The sequence below is a fragment of the Protopterus annectens genome, chromosome 13.part0 (genome assembly GCF_019279795.1).
Source record: "Protopterus annectens isolate FY-2018-M chromosome 13.part0, PAN1.0, whole genome shotgun sequence".
NCBI lineage: Eukaryota > Metazoa > Chordata > Ceratodontiformes > Protopteridae > Protopterus > Protopterus annectens.
In genome coordinates this window covers 150,244,549-150,265,366 of record NC_056747.1, presented here as the reverse complement: position 1 = coordinate 150,265,366, position 20,818 = coordinate 150,244,549, and the positions used below count along the sequence as shown (strand labels likewise).

The following is a 20,818-nucleotide window of genomic DNA, read 5'->3' as shown; positions in this document are numbered from 1 at the left end:
AGAAAATGTTTGTTAAAACAAACCCTGTTGCTCTGTCAACTTTCTAAGTTTATAAGAGCAATATTTAAAAAGTGTCTCTATTTTGGGGCCTTTGCCCCCCCCCCCCCATTTTGTTGGACTTTCTCCAGATTTATTGCACTAAGTTGAGAGGTATATACGCACTATGAGGAGCGTGCATCCAGAAAGTTTAGATTTAGTGATGTGCACCTTTATTTTCACCTTACATTAAAAAAACATAAAATAGAAAAGGATGCTCTTCTCGCCAAATGCGGCAATTCCAGCCCTGGACACATAACAAAGACATTATGTATCATTTCAAAGGTTGTTCATTCAGTCATAAAATAGATTGTTCTGCAAATACATAATACGGTATCTTTACGAAAATATTTGTGTTGCAGGGATTTGTTTAAACGGTTATAGCTTTAGGGCTCTGCAGTCAAAACTGTTTTAAAGGGCGCCAGGAAGAATACACGCACTCTCGACTTGACAGTTTGACTAAGTAAATTGTTACTTACTAGTAAGAAATAAAAGATATTCAAAATACACTTGTCAACAGCTTGGCATGAAGTAACGGAAAATAATGCTGAAAATGTAGCGAATACAATAACACTACTGTCGGAGTTATCATCAAGCAAAGGGAAAGCTCGCTTCTAAGAAAAATAACTACATCCAAATGACATTCAACTCTCTTAACAACCGAGAAGCGCATTTTGCAGATGTCACAATGCATGCGCGCACACCTACAAGTGCACGTTCTCAAATATCTTCCGCGCGTGTGAGTGGAGGAGGTTGTGAAATTTGGTTCCCTAAAAGCGTTTTTCATGTGATCGCGCGACACCGGTTATGGGAAGTGATGTACATTGTTTCCGTCTAGTGGACGCTAGTTTTGTGGGGTAGCTGAATTCTTTCTTGTGAGAGAGTTTGATGTTTAACCACTCATTAAGATAACGGTTGAAAGACAGTACGTTTAGTTCTAGCCAGCTGCTCTTCCCAATTAAGGGAGGCAACCAAGTAGAATGTCGGCCAGTGCAGTTTACGTATTGGACCTTAAAGGGAAGGTAAGATGAAGTGGGTTTTCAGCCTTGCACTGTTAGTGTGTAGATTCTGAATTTGTTTTGGTGACAGGGTACTGCGTTCAGAGCTTTGAAGCACAGGGGGTACCAATTAAAGTACACGTTGGCATACAGCAAAACGGGAGTGACTAGTAGGTTAGTAGCGTAACAGCTTTTGAATTAATGCTAATATCTGTTTGTAACGAAATAAGTACATATACTGTTTCCTGAAATGCAGCAGAGAAGGCTTGGAAAGGGTCTTCCTGTTTTTAGTTTAGCCCCCCCCCCCCCCCCCCACCACCACCACAGTGGTAGGAGGTGCGACAGCTTTTGGATTTAATTCCATGGGCTAATGATACTAAATGGGTATGTATCTAACAACCAGCATCCTTTCCGGTAATTATTATTTTCATTAGCTTTGGCTTCATACCCAGGACATGCATGGAGGAGCGACTGTGGGAGCAGTATGTATGGGCTCTCCTTGTAGATGATAGCCCATGAATGGAGAAAGACAGTGGCTACGTGCAGACTGTTGGGTATTTTGAGAAATGATTTGGAAGTGGTGGTGTCTATAGCCTGCCCAAATGTAGTTAGGAACTGGGGGAGGGGGAGTAGTGGTTACCATGAGTATAGTTTAGGGTTGCCACCTTTTCAAATGCCCAAAGTGGGACATTTTTGGTACAAACGTCAGATTTTGCAGGCCAAAACATACCCATGGCCAGTACAAAGGGAAAAACTTCACTTTTTTGCCTAAATAAAAGCTTATTATTGTAGCATTTTAGTTGCTTATTCTGTTTTGTATAACATATAGGTGCTTTGGATACAGAATAACTGTTTATGCACCTGTTACATAAAATATAGGAAATAATTTTATCTTAAAATCTCAGGACACTTGCCATTTTTACAATTTTTTTGCAGGACACAACTGCCCAAAGAGGGATTGTCCCTCACAAAGTGGGACAGGTGGTAACCGTAGTATAGTTGCAGTTAGGAAATGAGTGGGGGGGTGGGGCAATGGCTTTATCTATCAGGGAAACAAGAGTGAGGTGTGGCTGTATAGTATACACGCCCAATGTAGTAATGTCTGAGTCAGCCTGTATTGCAAAAAAAAGTGTAAAATAATTCAGAGCTCAGACTGCAACAATGCCCAGTCAGATATTGAGGAGGTGAATTGGTAGAGGCTTTTGTTACATCTTCTCTTCTGATCGGATAATGGGAAATGTAACTAATTTATTGGCTATAGCATGTCTAGCCGTAGATGGTAATTGCAGATGGTTAGGACTGGAGACTGCATAGCCATTTCTGGGTGGGTAAAGGGAAATTAAGTGCAGACATGGTGACTGTATACTCGTGGCTGGTCATTTAATGAGAAACTAATGGAGAGAGCGAGAGAGGTGCACCATGTGTAGTCCTATTTAGATAAGGGAAATGAATGGGGAAAGTCCATGGATGTCTATTTATTCCATCCACCAACTCACAACCCCTTTTTCCCCATTGTTACCACATGAGATCAGGCTGTCGCTTCCACAGTGATGGTCATTAGAGTCAAGGATTACACTGCTGGGGTGACTAGCCATGCTGCAGTATTTCTTTCTACGCCATGCACACTGTCACACACACACACATACTGATTTAGGGTATCTTGTCCAATTACTGCATGTTTTGTAATGTGGGAAGAAACCAGAGCACCCAGATGAAACCATGTGAACACAGGGAGGGTATGTAAACTTTGCATAGAAGGTACCCCAGCGAAGAATCAAACTGGGGGACTTCTTACTGTGAGATGACAAAGCTGTCGTGCCATTGTGCCTCTTCTGTCTGCCTGATCCCAGTCAATTAAAAGGAACCGAGTTTTGCTAGGAGACTGACAGCATCTTCACTTATCTTGTAATGGGAAATGAATAAGCAGTGGTAGTTGTGTGCCTTCTCCTTGTCAAATATTGGTGAAAAGAGAAGATAGTAATAGTGTAGGCATGTATTTATTTGAATGTAGCCCAGAGGGGTTGTGCCTGTATTTCTGCTGCTGTTTAGGTAATGGAAATTGAGCTTGGAGGAGATGTGACTATACACTCCTTGTCAGGTAATAGGGAAACATGGCTGCTGTTTTTACTCCTTCATTTCCTGTTATCAATAAGGATTGACCATACAGCTGCCACATTCTCTTCTCCATTCATGTTCCATTAATTATCCATTTTGTTTAACTGTGTTAGTGAACTGGTCCTGAAACCTTTTTTTCTCTCACAGATTGGGCCCAGATGTTAAAGATGATAAAGCAAAATAATAAAACAGAGATGTCAAAACAGGAGCAGACTAATTTAAGACTAAGAAAAAAGATGTAACAATAACCTGTATCCAATATCATTAGTAGGCAGTAGTACAAAATTTATAAAGTGACTGTCTTCCCAGTCTGAAGTGTTAGAATTCACGTACCCCACTAAATAGTCTGATGTTCGTCGTCTCCCATTGCTGCAGTCCTGACTAATGGGTACTCCGCTGCCCTCCATCGGCCCGAATACCAAAGGGCTAGATCTGGCGTCGGTCATGGCGCCCGAGACTGACGTGGTGTCAGTATAAATGCGCATGACCGACGCTATAACTTTAGTCTTTCTTGCCGCATTGTCCTGAGCAGAAGCACAAGTTGCAAGTGCCGTTCGGCGTTCTGGAATTGTCGGTTTTCGAGTTTCAGACCGGAGACCAAGTTGGGCTAAGTACCCCATTGGGGACATTTTATTTTTGTCTTTTTCTTGTCTCAGTATTGTCGGATGTCAGAAAAAGTTAATAACTGTATTTCTTGTGGGAAACAGATTCCTCATAGGGATTACCATTCACTCTGCATTCCTTGTTTAGGGCCTGAGCACGACGTTGTTGGGTGTCGCTTTTGTGCTACTTTTAATAAGCGTACTATTAAACGTCGGTTGGACTGTGCTAGGCTGGTGTTTGGTAACCGTTGTAATTACAACATGCCGTCGGATTCTCCGACGACTGGCTCTTCTAGGAAGCGCAAAGATAAGTCTTTGCGGTCCAAGCAGGATGGGGTGTCCGCTCCGGACGTCGGTCCTGTTGAACCACTGGCTGCTTCAGTGGCTCTTTCTGACGGTGTGCCTGAGTGTCAAGGGGAGCCTTTGTTACTACAGGGGGTGGCTTCTCCTTTGTTAGGCCAGGTTGAGGGTGTTCCTCTGTTGTCTGTGGCTCCCTCCCCTCGTAGGGTGGTTAAGCCTCCTCCTTCTCTAGGCAAAGGCCATTCTAAGTCCAAATCTGCCCCTGCGGGTGCTTTTCCCCAGGGTCCAGCTCCTAGGAAGCACATGCTGAAGATGGCTGAAGATTTGATTTCTTTAATTAGGGGTTCCATGCCTCCCCCTCAGAAGAGGCCCAGGGTAGAGACAGAGTTGGAGGGTTTGGTTCAGTCTTCCGTTGAGTCTGATTCCTCTGTGGAAAGCCTTCAGGATTTCCCTCCCTATTCTGATTCGGGGGCTGAGGATGCTTCTCCCTCTGCGTCCCCTCCAGAAGATTTTTCTTTCTCTGAAACTTTGCATTCCATGAGGGAACATTTCAAATGGGAGGGCCAGGATTATTCTGATTCTCGTAAAAGGCTGAGAGAATTTTTGTTTTTGCCTCAGCACAGGCCCTTGGCTATTCCTCCTGTACTGGATGTTGTTCAGGATGTGTTTTCTGAGGCTGCCCTTAACCCGGATTCTCTGCCTCCTGCCCCTGTTAAACCAGATAGATACTACAGGGTTCCGGAAGCTCACAAGTACTTGTTTAAGAGCCCTAGGGCTGATCCTGAAACTATTTCTCAAGGCCCCAAGGGCGTTAAGGCCGCTGTGGTTAAGAATCCAGTTCCTCTGAACAAAGATGCTAGGGCCCTGGATAGGTGGGGTAAAAAAACGTATACCTCTTCTACTTTGGCTATGAGGGCTTTGAATTGTCAGTTTCATATGCTCAAGTATCAGAATTTTTTGTTAAGTCAATTGAAATGTAAAGTGGATGCTTTAGCTGAAGGTATTGACTGTAAGGAGCTTCAGGATTTAGTGCATGCTTCAGACCAGGTTGGGAAGCATTCTCTGCAGTGTGGTTTTGATGCTTTACAAGCTTCTTCCAGGGTGGCTGCTACTAGTTCTGTTGTTCGCAGACATGCCTGGCTTAAAGATCAGTCCTTGTCGGAGCATGTTAAAGCTCCTATTATGGATGCTCCTTTGCAGTCTGATGTTCTTTTGGCCCTCCTGTGGAATTAGTTTTGAAAAAAATGGAGGAAAAAGCTAAATCTATGCAGACAGTGAAGGAATTTTTACAGGTTCAGCCTCCTAAATTCAATAGGAATTGGCCTGCTAAGGGATGGTCTTTTCCCTCTTCGGATTTTCGTTCTAGAGGCAAGTCGAGGCGTAGTAGAGGTAGGGCTTCCTTTCAGGGCCCTGTTACTTCTAGGACTTTGAGTTCCTCTACCCCTTCTGCTGGGGAGGGCAAGGGTCAGTCCTTTCGGAAACAGACCCAATGACCTGTGTCTTCGGCTGCCGGACTCTGCTTTGCTGGCAGCTCCTCTGGGCGGAAAACTGGGACTTTTCAACGGAAATTGGCATTTGGTTACCCAGGACAAATGGGTGTTGGACATTGTAACTCGAGGCTACAAATTTTATTTTCACACTTTCCCGCCTTTCAGCGGTATGCCGGATGTGCCTCATCAGCAACAATTGGAAGCACAGGCACAGATTTCTTCTCTGCTCCGGTTGGGAGCAATACAGGAAGTTCCTTCATGGAAAGGGCACAGGGTTTTATTCCGTCTTTTCTTAGTGCCAAAGAAAGGAAATACTTGGAGACCCATTCTGGATTTATCCATTCTAAACACCTTTCTAGAAATTCAAATTCAAGATGTTAACACTGCAACAGCTGTTGCCTATGCTGGGCAGGGATCACTGGATGGTGACTTTGGATCTCAAGGAGGCCTATCTTCACATTCCTATCAGGCCCAGTTGCAGGAAATTCCTGAGGTTTCGGACTGGGAATTTGCATTATCAGTTCTCTGCATTGCCCTTTGGCTTATCTACTGCGCCCAGGGTATTCACGAAAGTCCTGGCTCCAGTAATAGCTTTTCTCAGACTACGGGGAATTCAGATTTATCCCTATCTGGACGATTGTTTAATACTGGCTCGAGACAAGCACGTCCTACTTCGACATCTGCAGTGTGTGATGACAGTTTTCAGATGCCTGGGGTATTCTGTGAACGAAATAAAGTCCAGTCTAGTACCCTCACGAGAGATGTGTTTTCTGGGTGTCAGTCTGAATACAGCGACTCAGATGGCATTTCTTACCCCGTACAAACAAAGAAATCTTCACCAGTACTTCCTACAGCTATCAGTCCTGTCCAGGCTGACTGCAAGGACAGTCCTTCAAGCCTTGGGGTTCATGGCATCTTGCATTCTAGTACTTCCCAATGCCAAACTGCATATGCGGAAGCTACAATGGTATCTCAAAAGCGTTTGGACTCAACACAGCCACGATTTGGACACTGTCATTCGGATTCTTCCTTGCATCCAGAAGGAATTTGTGTGGTGGGCTCAGGAATGTCACCTAAACAAGGGACTCTCTGTGACCCGACCAGAGGCAAGTCAGATATTAACGACAGACGCCTCGGAGTCAGCCTGGGGTGCTCATTTCAAAGGAAAATGGATTCAAGACCTTTGGCGCCCGGAGTTGCTTCACTTGCATATCAATATGAAGGAGATGCTGGCAGTTCAATTTGCCTTAAAAGCATTCAAGGATCTGCTTCGCCCGGGACTGGTGTTGGTTCGAACAGACAACACAACTGTCATGTGGTACATCAACAAGCAGGGGGGAACTCATTCTTACCCTCTTTGCAGACAAGCAATGCTGTTATGGGAAACTGCTTTGGATCTGCACATCACTCTTCGAGCACAGTTTCTGCCAGGAGAACAAAATTCGTTAGCAGATGTTCTGAGCAGACAAATGGTGGATCCTCACGAATGGAAGTTGGATCCTCAGGTGTTTCGTCAGTTGACCATGGCTTGGGGAACTCCAGACATAGATCTGTTCGCTTCTCCTCTGAATTTCCAACTACCTCTGTTTTGCACAAGGCTGTTTCATCCGCTAAGCCTGGAAAATAGATGCACTATCCTTCAGTTGGAGCAACCTTCACGTGTATGCCTTTCCTCCTCTGCCTCTTCTTCCAAAAGTCCTGTTGAAAGTCAGGAGGGACAAACCGTGCATGATCCTTATAGCGCCGGATTGCCTCGTCAGCATTGGTACCCTCTGTTGAGGAGTTTAATTCTGGAGGCCCCTTGGCCATTACCACGGATTCCTCACTTATTGTCTCAAGAAAACAATCATTTTCTCAATGTCCGGGTGCGATCCCTGCACCTGACAGCCTGGCACATTCAGTTTTAGAGAATGAGGGCCTTCAGCTCCCTCAACAAGTTTTGGATGTTCTTTTGGAAGCCAGGCGTCCTAGTACTCGAAAAGTTATGCTGATAAATGGAAGAGATTTTTTCTTTGGAGTTCAGCTAAAGGCTTTGAGGTCACATTGCCTGATTTGAGTTGTACATTGCAATATTTGACTATGTTATTGGACAAGGGTTTGTCTTTCTCTTCTATTAAAGTGCATGCTGCAGCTATTTCTGCTCACTATGCTGGTGACCCTCCTTTATTTTCGCATCCATTGCTTAAACAATTTCTGAGAGGGGCAAAGAATATAAGACCCCCACGGAGGGCTCCTATTCCTGCTTGGGATCTTAATTTTGTTTTGGAGAAGCTGACTCTGCCTCCTTTTGAACCTGCAGCTACGACTGACTTGAAGTTGTTGTCTTGGAAGACTGCTTTTTTGTTGGCTGTTACTTCTGCTAGAAGGGTATCTGAATTACAGGCTCTCATGGCAGTGGAACCTTTTCTGATTTTTCACAGGGACAGAGTTTCCTTACGTACTAATCCTACTTTTCTGCCTAAAGTGGTTTCTAATGTGGCATTGAACCAGTCTATACATTTGCCTACTTTTTATGCTGACCCCCAAACTGAAGGGGAAAAGTTTTGCATTCTTTGGATGTACATAGGCAGTTACGATATTATTTGTTCAGAACCAAAGAGTTCAGAAGTTCTCATCAGTTGTTTGTTTAGTTTGCTGTGACTTCCGTGGAAAGGCTGTCTCAAACAAACTATTTCCAAGTGGATTGGCCATTGTATTGCTTTTGTTATTCTCATCATGGTAAAGAGGTTCCAGTTGGGATCAGGCCTCATTCTACTAGGGCTACGGCCACATCTACTGCTTTTTAAGAGGGGTAGCTACTAAAGACATTCTAGAGGCAGCTACCTGGAGTTCTGTACATACCTTTACGAAGCATTATCATTTGCCTCTTTATTCTACGTCTAGGGCTGGGTTTGCCACTGCAGTCTTACAGGGCATGTCTGCAGCTCCTCAGGCTATTTAGTTGTCCGACCCCCTTTTTGTTTTTTCCGTGGCTCTGGGATTCTACCCATTAGTCAGGACTGCAGCAATGGGAGGCAGCGAACATAGTACAGTTTTGTACCTACCATAAATGTAGATGTTCGAGGATCTCCATTGCTGCAGTCCAATTTTCCCTCCCTCCTTCCCCCTTTTTCTTTTTAGATTGGGGTTTTTGGGTGGTGTTTTATTTTTGCATTCTGACATCTGAGGCAAGAAAGACTAAAGTTATAGCGTCGGTCATGCGCATTTATACTGACACCACGTCAGTCTCGGGCGCCATGACCGACGCCAGATCTAGCCCTTTGGTATTCGGGCCGATGGAGGACAGCGGAGTACCCATTAGTCAGGACTGCAGCAATGGAGATCCTCGAACATCTACATTTATGGTAGGTACAAAACTGTACTTTTTTTATTAAATCTTTTGTTCTATACCTCTATGAATCTGTTCTATACCTGTATGAATCATATTAAGTGAACATGTGTACTGCAAAGTGTTTTTAATACTTTAACAACTAAAACTTTTCTATGTTGTATTGGGGTGGTAGTGGTGTTCATAATAATGTATTGTTGTATTTTGCAAGTAAATATGTAGGTATGTGAACCTTAGTATTTCAGAAAAAGTACCTTTTTTGGGGGGAGGGATGATAAAAATGCATGGTAGAACAGAATGAATGTTTACTTGCCTTTCTGTTTGTTTGAGCAATTTTTTTTGTATTGTTAGCAAGGCTGCCTTCTTTCCCTTTTTTTTTAATATTTTTATTAGTTTTAAAACTTTTACAAAAAATGAAAATAAATACAAGATAAGGAACTTGTAAGGTACATCAATCCAAGAAAAAGAAAGTAAAGTACATTCTAAATTAATACAAACAGTTTTTTGATTTATAGACAAGCAGTTATTGTAACAAGTACCTTATTCCTGATCTGGTAAAACATTCACTAGGGTGCCCCAGAAATTCATAATACAAATATGAATCAGGCCTCCCAAGAGGAGAATAACTTTAATCAGGTAATATACTATTATATAAAGTATAAGCTGTTAACTATTTTGGGGGTACACCACCTAAGCTAAAGTATACATGTCCTAAAAACCTATTTACACCATATTTGCAATATATTTACAACATGGATGTCGGAGGGCCTCTCCAAATAAAATGTCTTAGGCAATTAGTAAAGTGTAATGTTTACGTTATCAAATAATTTTGTATTGTACCTAGTACAAAAATGATCCAGCTTGGAATGCAAATGTACAAAAAAAAAATTTTGCTGGTTTTTACTTATTCCGGATTAGATCAGAGATTTTCCCAATATTTTTTAAAATTTTTTTTCTTTTTGCTATTCGTGCACATTTTGTGTGCTGATATATATTTTATTGCCATATCCTTAGTTTTCCCATGAAATTGCTGAGGGGTTGATCTAATTTTTAGTAATGAAATATTTAAGGAGAGCACAAACTGAGACAAGAACATGACAGCGAATACCTTTGACTTGAATAGGAACAATATTAAAGATCCTAGTTTGCCAAGAAAATGTAGTTTTCTCATACTCATTTTGTCCATTTGAATTTTGAGGGAGCACCAGATTTTATAGATGGTCTTACAACTCAAGAGCATGTTTATTATGTCAACATGAGGGAGAGTGCAGAAAGGGCATGTTAAGTTTTTATTACATCCGAATTTTTGTAAAACAGCTGGGGTGTAGTAATAGTTATTTATCATTAGCTGTGTGTTAATTAGATTTTTGAAGGGGCTTAAGTTTAGTGTATTTCTGATTGCTTCATACTTGGCTTCGCTAGAGATTTCATCCTGTATTGAATCCCAGTATTTGGAAAATAAGTGAGTGACTATGTATCATATACGACACAAGTTTATTAGTATGCAAGATCATTTTGTCTTTTAGGAAGAGCAAATTAATGATTGATTCTGTTAATTGAATATCTTGTTCCATAACTCTGTATTTAGAGAATTTTTGTTTTTATAAGTGAGCTGAGTTGTCTTAAAATAGTCATGTTTATTAGGAGCCCCAAATAAAGCTTTAACCTCTGCTGCATTTTTTGTACTAATAAAAATGCCAGACTGTAGCCTTCTTGGTAATAGGAAAGTTAGGCCAATCATTTTATTATTGATTTTAAAATTTGTATTCGGATGTATGGGTTGAAGAATGGGGATTTGTATTTTGCAAATTTTTTTTAGAGTCAAAATCTTAATGTTAAATTTGCCAACAGGTGTAAGGGGATAGATTGAGGATTAATTTTGAATGAACATATATAGTTATACCAGATCTTGACCCATATTGGATTCCAGGATTCATCATACGGATCTTAACTGGCTGTTTTTATTAAATGACTTGCGGTAATTATTTGATAATACAGACTGAAATGTGGAAGATTTAATCCACCCTTAGCTTTCGGGATAGTTAATTTCCTATGTGATATTCTGGTTGATTTAGGGAACCATAAGAATTTAGAAATTGTGGTCTCCATTTTACAAAGTAAGTTTTTTGGAATATTATCAAAAACTGAGTTTAGATGGAAAATAATTCTAGGTAAAATATTCATCTTTCTAGTAGCAGATTTTGATAACAGTGAAAGGTTAATATTTTTCCAGCTTGTTAGATCATTGTTTATTTGATCCCAAACTTTATAAAGATTAGTTTTCATAAGTTCTTGACGAGAGTGCGTGAAGCTTATACCCAGATACTTTTATTGAATATTTAAGAGGTATGTCAGGGGGGGAGTAGTATTCTAAAAGCTTCTTAGGATTCAAAGGAAAAAAGACTGATTTGGTGGGGTTAAGTTTATAGTTAGCAACTTTTAGAAAAGAGATCAATAGAGTTTCAAATTTTCTGGAGGTCTGTGTTAGGAAGCTCAAAGTAAATGTTAAGGTAATCTGCAAACGCAGAGTACTTTATTTCGATGTTATAGATTTTTGGGATACAAGTCATCTGTTTGATCCAGATAAGAAAAGGTTCAAGATACAAGTTAAAAAGATAGGGTGATAGCGGGCAACCCTGTCTGGTGCCATTTGTAGTTTTAATAGGATTTGATAATGTTTTTATATAAAGGGAAGTAGAGACATTTTTATACATTGTCTTTATAGTATTAATGACCATATCCGGGAAATTAAAGTGTTCCATCGTTGCATATAAGAAGTTGAGATCCACATTTATCAAAGGCCTTATTTACATTTAAGGTTAAAGCGTATTTTGGATGATTGTCTTTTTTCAAGGAACATTAATAATGTATGCAAAGTGAAAGTATTATCACAAAGTTGTCTTTGTTTTATAAAACCTAATTGCTCTGGAGAAGTAATTGACGCCATCACGTTTTGAATTCTATTTGCAAAAATAGTAGCTAAAATTTTCATGTCTATATTTATAAGGGCAATAGGCCTATAGTTAAGAGGGTTTGATTTGTCAGAGTTCGGTTTCAGGATGAAAATTCGTTTTGGAATTATTCATATACTTGTCCGTAATCCCTTCTGATATATGATTGTACATGTCAAGTAGGATTTTTGTAAGATTACTGCAGAAAGTTTTGTAAAATTCACCTGTAAATCCATCAGGGTCTGGTGCCTTATTAGGTTTCAGTTTTTAATAGCTGCAGTTATTTCATTTAGTGTTTATAAGGGTGTTTAACTGGGTAATTTGTGTGGAAGATAGTTTTGGGACCTTAAGCTTATTGAGTAAATCTATGTACTGTTCTTTTTGGAATTGAGTTTTAGGATTGTAGATTTCCGTGTAAATATCTACAAATGAATTTACAATTTCACTAGTTCTATACAGGATTTTCCCTTTATACTTTGTTCTTAATAGAGTTTGGTGGTCCTTTGATATTTATTAGTCTTGCTAGAGTTTTGGATGGAGTTTGAGCCCATTCCGAGTATCTATGTAGAAGCTTTAATTCAGTCAGAGTAGTTTTGTTGGTGGAAGGAATATATTTCCTTCTGAATTCCGTGTAGTTTAATTTCCAAATCGGGGCAAAAATCCTTTTGCAGGTCTGCGTCAAACTCTTTTGTGAGGTTATTAATGTACAGACTCTTTTTATAATGAGATGCTTTTTGAACAAGTATTCCTCTGACAGCTGTAGCTGCTGCCCACTGTATATCTAAAGGGATATTGGAAAACAATGATTCAGCTTGTAAGTGCTTTATATATTCATGGACCTCCTGCAAAACGTCTTTTTTTTTTTTTTTTTTTTTTTTTTGTGTGTGTTAATATTTAGTGACAAAGTGAAAATCTTAATATAGTTCCATTTTTGGTTAGGGTTAATCCCAAGTGATATATTCGAATGATCAGATATAGATCTGGCCTCTTGGGCAAACTTGGCAATTTTAGTCGAGAAAGCATCTGAGATCAGGTAGCAATTAATCCTAGACCCAACCTTATGTGAGGCCGAATATAAAGTGAATTTATTAGTCTCCCTGTCAATCTCGGATATTAAAGGGTCAACTAAATTAAATTTGAAACTATTCATCAAATCTTGAATAGAAGCTGTTATTTGGGTGGGCTGTTTTCTGTTCTTATTCGAGCTATCATTTGATGGATCAATAAGGGTGTTCCAGTCGCCACCAGTAATGAAGAAATGATCATGGTATGGAAGTAGCAGATTATGTATTTCCTGGATGAACAAATGTTGGTTTGAACTTGGACTATACACATTCAAAGACAAAATGTTTGATTTGTCTTGATAAATCCGATGCATAACCAGCTTTTTTTTTTTTTTGTCCTGAAGACCATTTACATTCTAAGAATTCACCCTAATTATCTAACTGTAAGTTCAAAAAATAACAATAAAAACAAAATATGGTCAACAGAGATACTAGTTTCACTAGGTATTGTCCATATAATGATTGGCCCTTTTCTAACACACACAAAATAAACTGTACTCAGAATTGGTGTTCTGACATCCATGCTCCTTACCTTGCAACCTGTGCCTAACCACCCATCTCCCTGTTACGAGTTTATTTGCAAATGCAAAATATACTGTTAGCAATTTTTGTATAAAATTGCTACAGGTATGCAACAGGGAGACATAAATACTAACCGCGATAGTCCAAGTGTCACCCAGCATTCACAGCACCACCCTCATGCCACTCCAAAAACTATTTAATACTAACATATAAATCTAAAATGTACATTTAAAGGCAAAAAGATGCTTAGAATAGTTTAGAGTTATAAATTATGATTCTTATAAATACTTTGTATATCATTTTAGCAGATCATAACATGGAATTAGTTATGCTTACAGGTGCATAAGGTTGGATTGGTATATAATATTATGATTGTACATATTAGTTTAGATTTAACTCCCTATAAATAAATAATGTTATATGTTATTACAGACAGTAAGCAGTTGTGTAAATATAGCTGGCATTCCGAGGGTAATGGCATATCTATAAATATTATTTTAAAATCAGTTATTGAAAATCCAAATCACGCACCTAAAATAACAGACCATTTATAGACCCAAAGTAATCCAGCTGAGCTTTGGATATCATTTGCAGATACCGGAGGCTTATAGAACACACAACTAAACACTTCACCCCTATAAGATACAGATCACTTATTTAACTGCAGCATTAGATTTTAGACGCAATTAAATTAATACTTGGTCACCATATTAGCAATTTAACTAATACTACAATACTAAACTAAATACTAGTCGATATTTGGCAGGCATTACAATAAACTAGAGACCTGTATATAACATTCCTTAACTAAATATAGCACGCACTGACATAATGCTTTTAAATTAAATAATAATGTTAATAACATTACCCTGAACAAAATCCTTCAATGTTCTTAAATTTTCAGCATCTCACACAACCCAAACTGTAAAAATAGTCCATTTTGTCATAAATACGATGTATTTCGCTATTTTAGCATTCCCAGTAATGCTTTGCTTCTTTTCTTTTCCCACACTCTTTGACATCGTGACTTCATTGGCCGACGGTTTCATTGAATTCTGGGTTATGGAGTGTAAACACAGCCCATCAGACTAAAGAAACCCTCGTAGAGCTGTTATGTAGGCCGCCTCAGGAAGCAACGTAAGTTCCAGAAAATGGAGTTACCTAAAGCATAAGAAAATAAATTCGAAAGAAACGATAAAACCATAAAAAAGGACCGGAATATTTCCATAATGTCTAGAGTAACAGCAAAACCAACAGGACATTAAATCAGGTACGATTAGCTCAGTTGGCTTCCTTTCTTTACAGATTATTTATTTATTTATTTATTTATTTGTTTGTTTGTTTGTTTGTTTGTTTGTTGACCGGGAGTGTCCGACTGGACGTAGGTCCATTTTCCGCGGAGGCCTGGGGAGAAAAGCTCCACAGTTATAATAAACAGACAGTAGTTGCATTGGATTACATAGCGATTAACAATTTACATGGCAATTACTTACAACATATTTACAGATGAAGAACATAGTACATCAGTAGACAACTAGAATCTTTATCTGTGAAGTACATAACAGACACTAACAAATGTTACAATAAGAAGTTCCTGCTGTATAATAAGTACTAGGCTTATGAGCATCTGAGCTTGCTATAATCAAGGTAGTTAGTGGAGTGGAAAGAAAGGCAGTGGTTGGATGGGGTGGGTGATAGAGTGGGAGTTGCAAGGGCATAGCCAGCATGTTTTTAGGTGCGCTTTTAGTAAAGTTTTGAAGTGGGTGCATGATGGTATGGAGGTAATTGTGGGTGGGAGGGAGTTCCATAATTTGGCTATAGTGTAAGAAAATAGTGCTTCTCCAGCAGAGTTATTGGCTTTAGTGATCTGCAAGTGATTTTTGTTGCTGGATCTTAGTGGTCTGGTGGTGCGATAGGGTTGGAGTAGATTCTGGAGGGATGGGACATTTAGTGGATGGTTTACTAGTTTGTGGGCGAGTGAGAGTTGATACCATTGAAGGAGGTGAGGGAGTTCAAGCCAGCCCAGTTCAGCAAGTGAGAGACAGTGGTGACTATGGTAGGATGCCCCTGTGGCGAATTTGGCGATTTTGTTGTAGCAGGTCTCTAGCTTGTTAAGATCGCATTGCCTTACATTGGTATATATTGGAGAGGCATAAAGTAGGGTGGAGATAAGGTGGGAATTTGCGGTACTTGCGTATTATCGCAACCAGATAACATACTCACTACCTCAGATTGTAATTCCCACTTTTACCATACAATATTAGTCCATCTATGTGTCTTAAGTATAATCCATTTTCATTTGACTATGTGCTCTGTAAATTTTTTTACGTAAATTGTTTTATTTCTGGATGATCAGACCATCATATACCTTAGCCGCTGTGTAATATTGTTTGGACCAATCTGTCATCTGCTTTCTTCACGAATTCCCCAGAAAGTCGTAAACAGAATGGATAAAATACGTTAAAGCGAAGATAGATTTTAAAAGACTGCCATTATAAAGTTAGCTCATTTGCAAAACAATGTTTGCAGTGACATAAATGTTAGGAAGGCTATGGCATTTGAACGTGAAACATTCCTCACTGATATGAGTGCAGTACTCAATTTTCTGTGCACGGTTGAGAGGTATGCTTATGATGACAAATTTCACCACCAATTTTATTAAAAGACTATCCACTTCTCTGTGCTGAAATGTTAGTGTGCATAACTGATGTCATGCACTCTTCAACAGCTACCATGGGTGAACGTGGAAAAGTCGTTGGTGTGTTACGATACTCACAGCTCCTTGTCTGTCCACCTGACTACCGTCCCAAAAAAGCAAAACTATTTCTATATTTCGGCAAGACATGTACAAAGAAGTAGTAAGGAATGTTGTTTTCTCCTCTAAACTTTCAGTACATAGTTCGCATGGAAAATGGTTTGAAGAAGAGCTTCTCCTGGTCGCAATCTGGTTGCAATAATATGCAAGTACTGAATTTGCTATTGAAATCTTTGCTGCTTTGGTGAGAAGTTGCTTATTTCTGTATAACGCTCCTATTTTTTTGTGGACTTTTTTTTATGGTCATGGATATGTGAATGTCAAATTTGAGTTTGTCTATTTCAACTCCTAGTAATTTAGTGTGTTCAGTTGTTTTGAGTCTGTTTGGTGGGTTGGAAGATGAGTAGTTTTGTTTGGGTTGAGTATTAATTGGGCATCGGATAACCAAGTTTCAACAGAGGAAAAGGCTTCCTGTGATCTAATCGGATGTAAGAAAGTAAGAAGTACCATTTCTGTAGGAAGTAATTTCTTCGGATAGTGTTTCCAGACATATCTTCAGAGAAAAGCTGCATTTTTTTTTTAAACAGTACATTTTTCTTTATTTTATTTTAAAAAGCTGTGCCATAAGTTTTAAATAACTGGTACTTCCTTGAAAACTTGCATGAATGTTTTCTTTGCCTCCTCCACAGACTGTATAGAGTGCTTTTGGTCTTTACAGTTAAATGAAAGAGAGGCTGGGTATTTCATTTGGAAACTAATATTTCTTTTTATTCGCAAAGCACAGAAAGGGGCTAGAGCTTGTCTCTGTACTTAAATCGGCTGAGGAAAGTCTTGTGATGATGAGATCCTGTAGCCTTTCCATGAGATTTTTTTTTTCTTTGCAGCCATAAGCAGTAAATTAACATGTGCAGCATTAAGTAGTTTTGCATAGATCTGTCTGGGGTTAGCTTCATTTTGAGTTTTCCGTAGTGCCCTATGAATTCTTTCCATATATATTCAGTTACTAGTTCAAAGATCTCTGTTAATATTACAGGTAGTTGGGGTTGATCAAACCTTTCTGGAATGCCACATATTTCTCCTACTTTGAGTTTCTAAGTCAGTTATTTTTTGTTGTAAGTCATTTATTATTTTTTTCATTTGTATTTACCTTTACTTGTAAATCTGCTTCGAGTTCTTCTCAGTTTTATTTTCTATTGTTTAGTCTTGTTATAATTTGATCTAGGATTGAACCGAAGGAATTGAGCTTGTCTGAAAATAACTTGAACTCGCCTTGCAATGGTTGTAATGCTGACTTAATATCTTCAAGTGTAAGTGCAGAGTCAGCTTTGGTTTTAATAGGCCCTTTGTTCAGCTCTTGCGTTGATTTATTTATTTTTTGTCTCTTGGATATTGCGTCCTTCTCAGGGGTAGTTATAGAGGAAAGTTAAGTTTTTGTAGTTGTAGAATCCATGGTTTCTTGCTTAATAGCCATCTCTTATTTGAAATACTGTTGTATGCAGAGAAGGATATTCCCATGCGGCCTCGGCCTTCCCCAGATTGTGTTCAGGTAAATACTTAGAAGAAAATAAGGTTTAACATAATTGGCTTTTTTTTATCCAAAATGTCACTGTAGATCCAATCCTTTCAACGTATTTTAACAGAAATACTCCTTTCTTTTGACTTTTAAAGCCAGAGGCAGGTTATTTTGAGCAGATAAACTTAGCTGGAACAAGAGCAGCATGCTTTCTTTCCTTTGTGAGCTTCACTTTTCAACATCCAGATATAAATGCTTAGCCAGGTCTGTTTGATGTTCTTGTGAAAGGCATATAGTCAAATATTTGTATGTAGTTTTCTTTACCTTTTCTTTGGCTTACTAAAAGAATTGCTGGTACTTGTGTGTTATCTCAACCAGATTTTTGCGGTTGCGAATTTGCAATAGTTCTGTAGAAATTAGGCCACGAACCACTGTAAGGTGGTTTTCAGTGTGTTTTTTGTTGTGGACTACCTTTGCACTACAGGGTCCGTGAAGGGGAAGATAAACATTTGAGGAAACCCGCTTCCTGTTTTACACATGCATGCTTGAATTATAATCGCTGCTGCTGTTCTGAAGAACGGATTCTTTGAGTGTGTATCTGGCATGTGGATAAAAGCAGCGATTTGGAACACTCATAATTATTTGCATGGAATTTGTAAATAAATAAAACTGAATATTAGTGTGTTCTGAGTGAAGTCTGCATACCTTTCCTTTGTCCATCTGAGTTTTTGCCTTATTTCTAGTTTCCTGCTGTATCCCAAACACATGCCAACAGGTAATTTTTAAATGCTAACCAAATGATTAGTGGATGTACATATTATGTATGTATTTGCCTGCATCCTGCAGTGGCCTGGCATCCCACTGTGTGTTGGCTGTGTTCCTTATGTTGAGTGTCCTCTTAAGCTCCAACTCTCCTGCAGCTCTGAGTTGGATAAAAAGCACATACTAGAAAATGAAAGCATTTGGGGGTTGGGTTGAGGGAGTCCAGATGTGTGTGCGCCTGAGATTTTGTAGTGATAAAACCTGTGCAGTGAGTTATGGGACCCCAAACAGGGGAGGTTAGCACAGGTATGTTTCTGGGCTGGCAGGTGCAATTAAAATGTGGCGATTTGAGTATCAAAAAGATCAAAGAGAACAGATTAAGGTGGTTCAGGCACGTGCAGAAGACAATCTGGTGAAGAAGAACTGGGGCAGACAGGAAGAAGCCAATAGGAAATTAAGGCATCCAGCAAAGGGGTGAATGGATTGTGAGAAATCTGTGACAGTTGGGCATGAGTGTTGAAGATGGCAGGAATGTGGAACTGAATCGAGAAATATGGTGACAGTTAACACGACACCCTGACCCCATGTAGAAAATGGGGGGGGGGGGGGCGGATGATGGCGAGCTAATTTTACTGTACAAGATAAACCTATGGGTAGTAGTTGTATAATGACCAGTGTGGTGAAACCCCTTTTTATCAAGGTGCAGTTGAGTGGCTTACTTTAAATGATTTTTATTGTGTGCTTGCCCAGTAACAGTACAGTGTTTATTTAGTCATCTAGCCGCCCCCCCCCCCCCACACACACACACACACACACACACACACACACACACACACTCGATTTCCTGAACATATTTGATTCCTTAACATACATTATGTGGTAAAAATCTGCACAAGGTTTGAATTCCCTGGTCTGTCTCTACATGCTAGGGCGTACCATTTCATAATATTAATAAGAGCAAGGCATTTTAATGTACAGAAGAAAATTTGGGTAAAATAATGGTTGCATTATTACATTAGATCTTTGATACACAGATGGACATGAGAATAGTAGGTAGTGGTAAAAAAAACTGTCTTATGTTACTAGGGTTGTTGTGGTTTTTTTTGGGGGGGGACAAGTCTAGTTTGCTAGTTAGTGAGAATAAAGTGTGTGATAAGCTTGGGATGATGGAAATAGGACTAGTCTGCCATGAATGTCTGCTTTGGCTAGTATGACATTTTTAGATTGCTGTGGGTTTCATTTATAAATGTCACAAGTTGCAATATACAGAGTGCTGAAGAGAGGGTACAATAATCCTTTAAAGCTGGAGTAGTGCTCTTAATGTTTAGCATAATAGATTTAGTTCTGGTAATGCACTTTGGCACACTGGTGAGGTGAGAAGTACTTTCAAAATTAAACATGAAAAATATGTTGGCGGTTATTTTGGATAACCTATAAGGTAGACTGTTTATTGCAAGAAGGGTAATTGCAAAATGTTTAGGTTGCATAGAAATATTTTCAGTAGAAAGGAGGAAATAGTTATACTTTTAAGCAGTTTGTGTGACTTAATTCAAGCCTTCTCGGCAGCGAAATGAATAGGGTTGAAGATGTTTAGAGAGAACCAATAAAATAACATAAGGTTTGTGACAACGGACTTAATGAGAGGTTAATTAGAGATATTTTGCGTATTTAGGGGAAATATTTTTCCAGTTCATAGTTCAAAATATGTTAAGTCTAGGAGAACAACCTCTTTTAGAAAACTCTTAACTGGTAGTTGCGTATTATTGGAACCTGATTCTGGACCTGGCATAATTGTTCGTTATGGCGAAAGGAGTCATTCTGTTGCCATACACCTACACCTTTTTCCCGTAACATATGGGTCTCCACTTCATAGCCAGCTAGGTAAAATAGATAGCAGGAAAAAAAAGCACACCAGGCTGGAAGACAATTTTGGACCTTATTCATCTTCCTGGGTGATTACCCAATGTCAGAGAGAGCTACTTAGTACCTTACCCACCCCTGTAAAACCGCAATGACTCCTTTCTGCAAAAGTTGAAGTCTCCTCTCCCAATTCCAATGCAGTAAAACATGCTGTACCCACATCACATAGACTTTACACGGTACTAAAGATTTTATTTTGATTTCACATGATGACTGCACTCAAGGAAATTAACTGGGGTAAAAATACAGCATACAAACTAGTAAAATAAAAGCGATCCACTCTTGTCTCAAAACAGTACTTTCGTATTATTGCATCCAGGTTACTAATCTCAAAAGTCATTGAAATTAAGAACAGTGAGTCGTTTGTCCATAATTTCAACAATTATGACAAATTTGGAACCTGGTTGGGATAATATGCAAATACCAAAGGACTTTATACAAGTACTAGGAAGCATACTGTGA

At 39.2% G+C, this 20,818-nt stretch overlaps 1 protein-coding gene across 1 annotated transcript in view; it reads left to right on the top strand.

The window, feature by feature from the left end:
• Nucleotides 1–785: 785 nt before the first annotated feature.
• The window catches only part of AP1M1 (adaptor related protein complex 1 subunit mu 1), a gene marked incomplete in the record, with an annotated part of 1,516,013 nt that continues 1,495,980 nt past the window's right edge, over nucleotides 786–20,818 (top strand). The window contains 1 exon segment of the mRNA XM_044090737.1: nucleotides 786–1,058. Within this exon segment, the coding sequence (XP_043946672.1) occupies nucleotides 1,017–1,058 (42 nt within the window).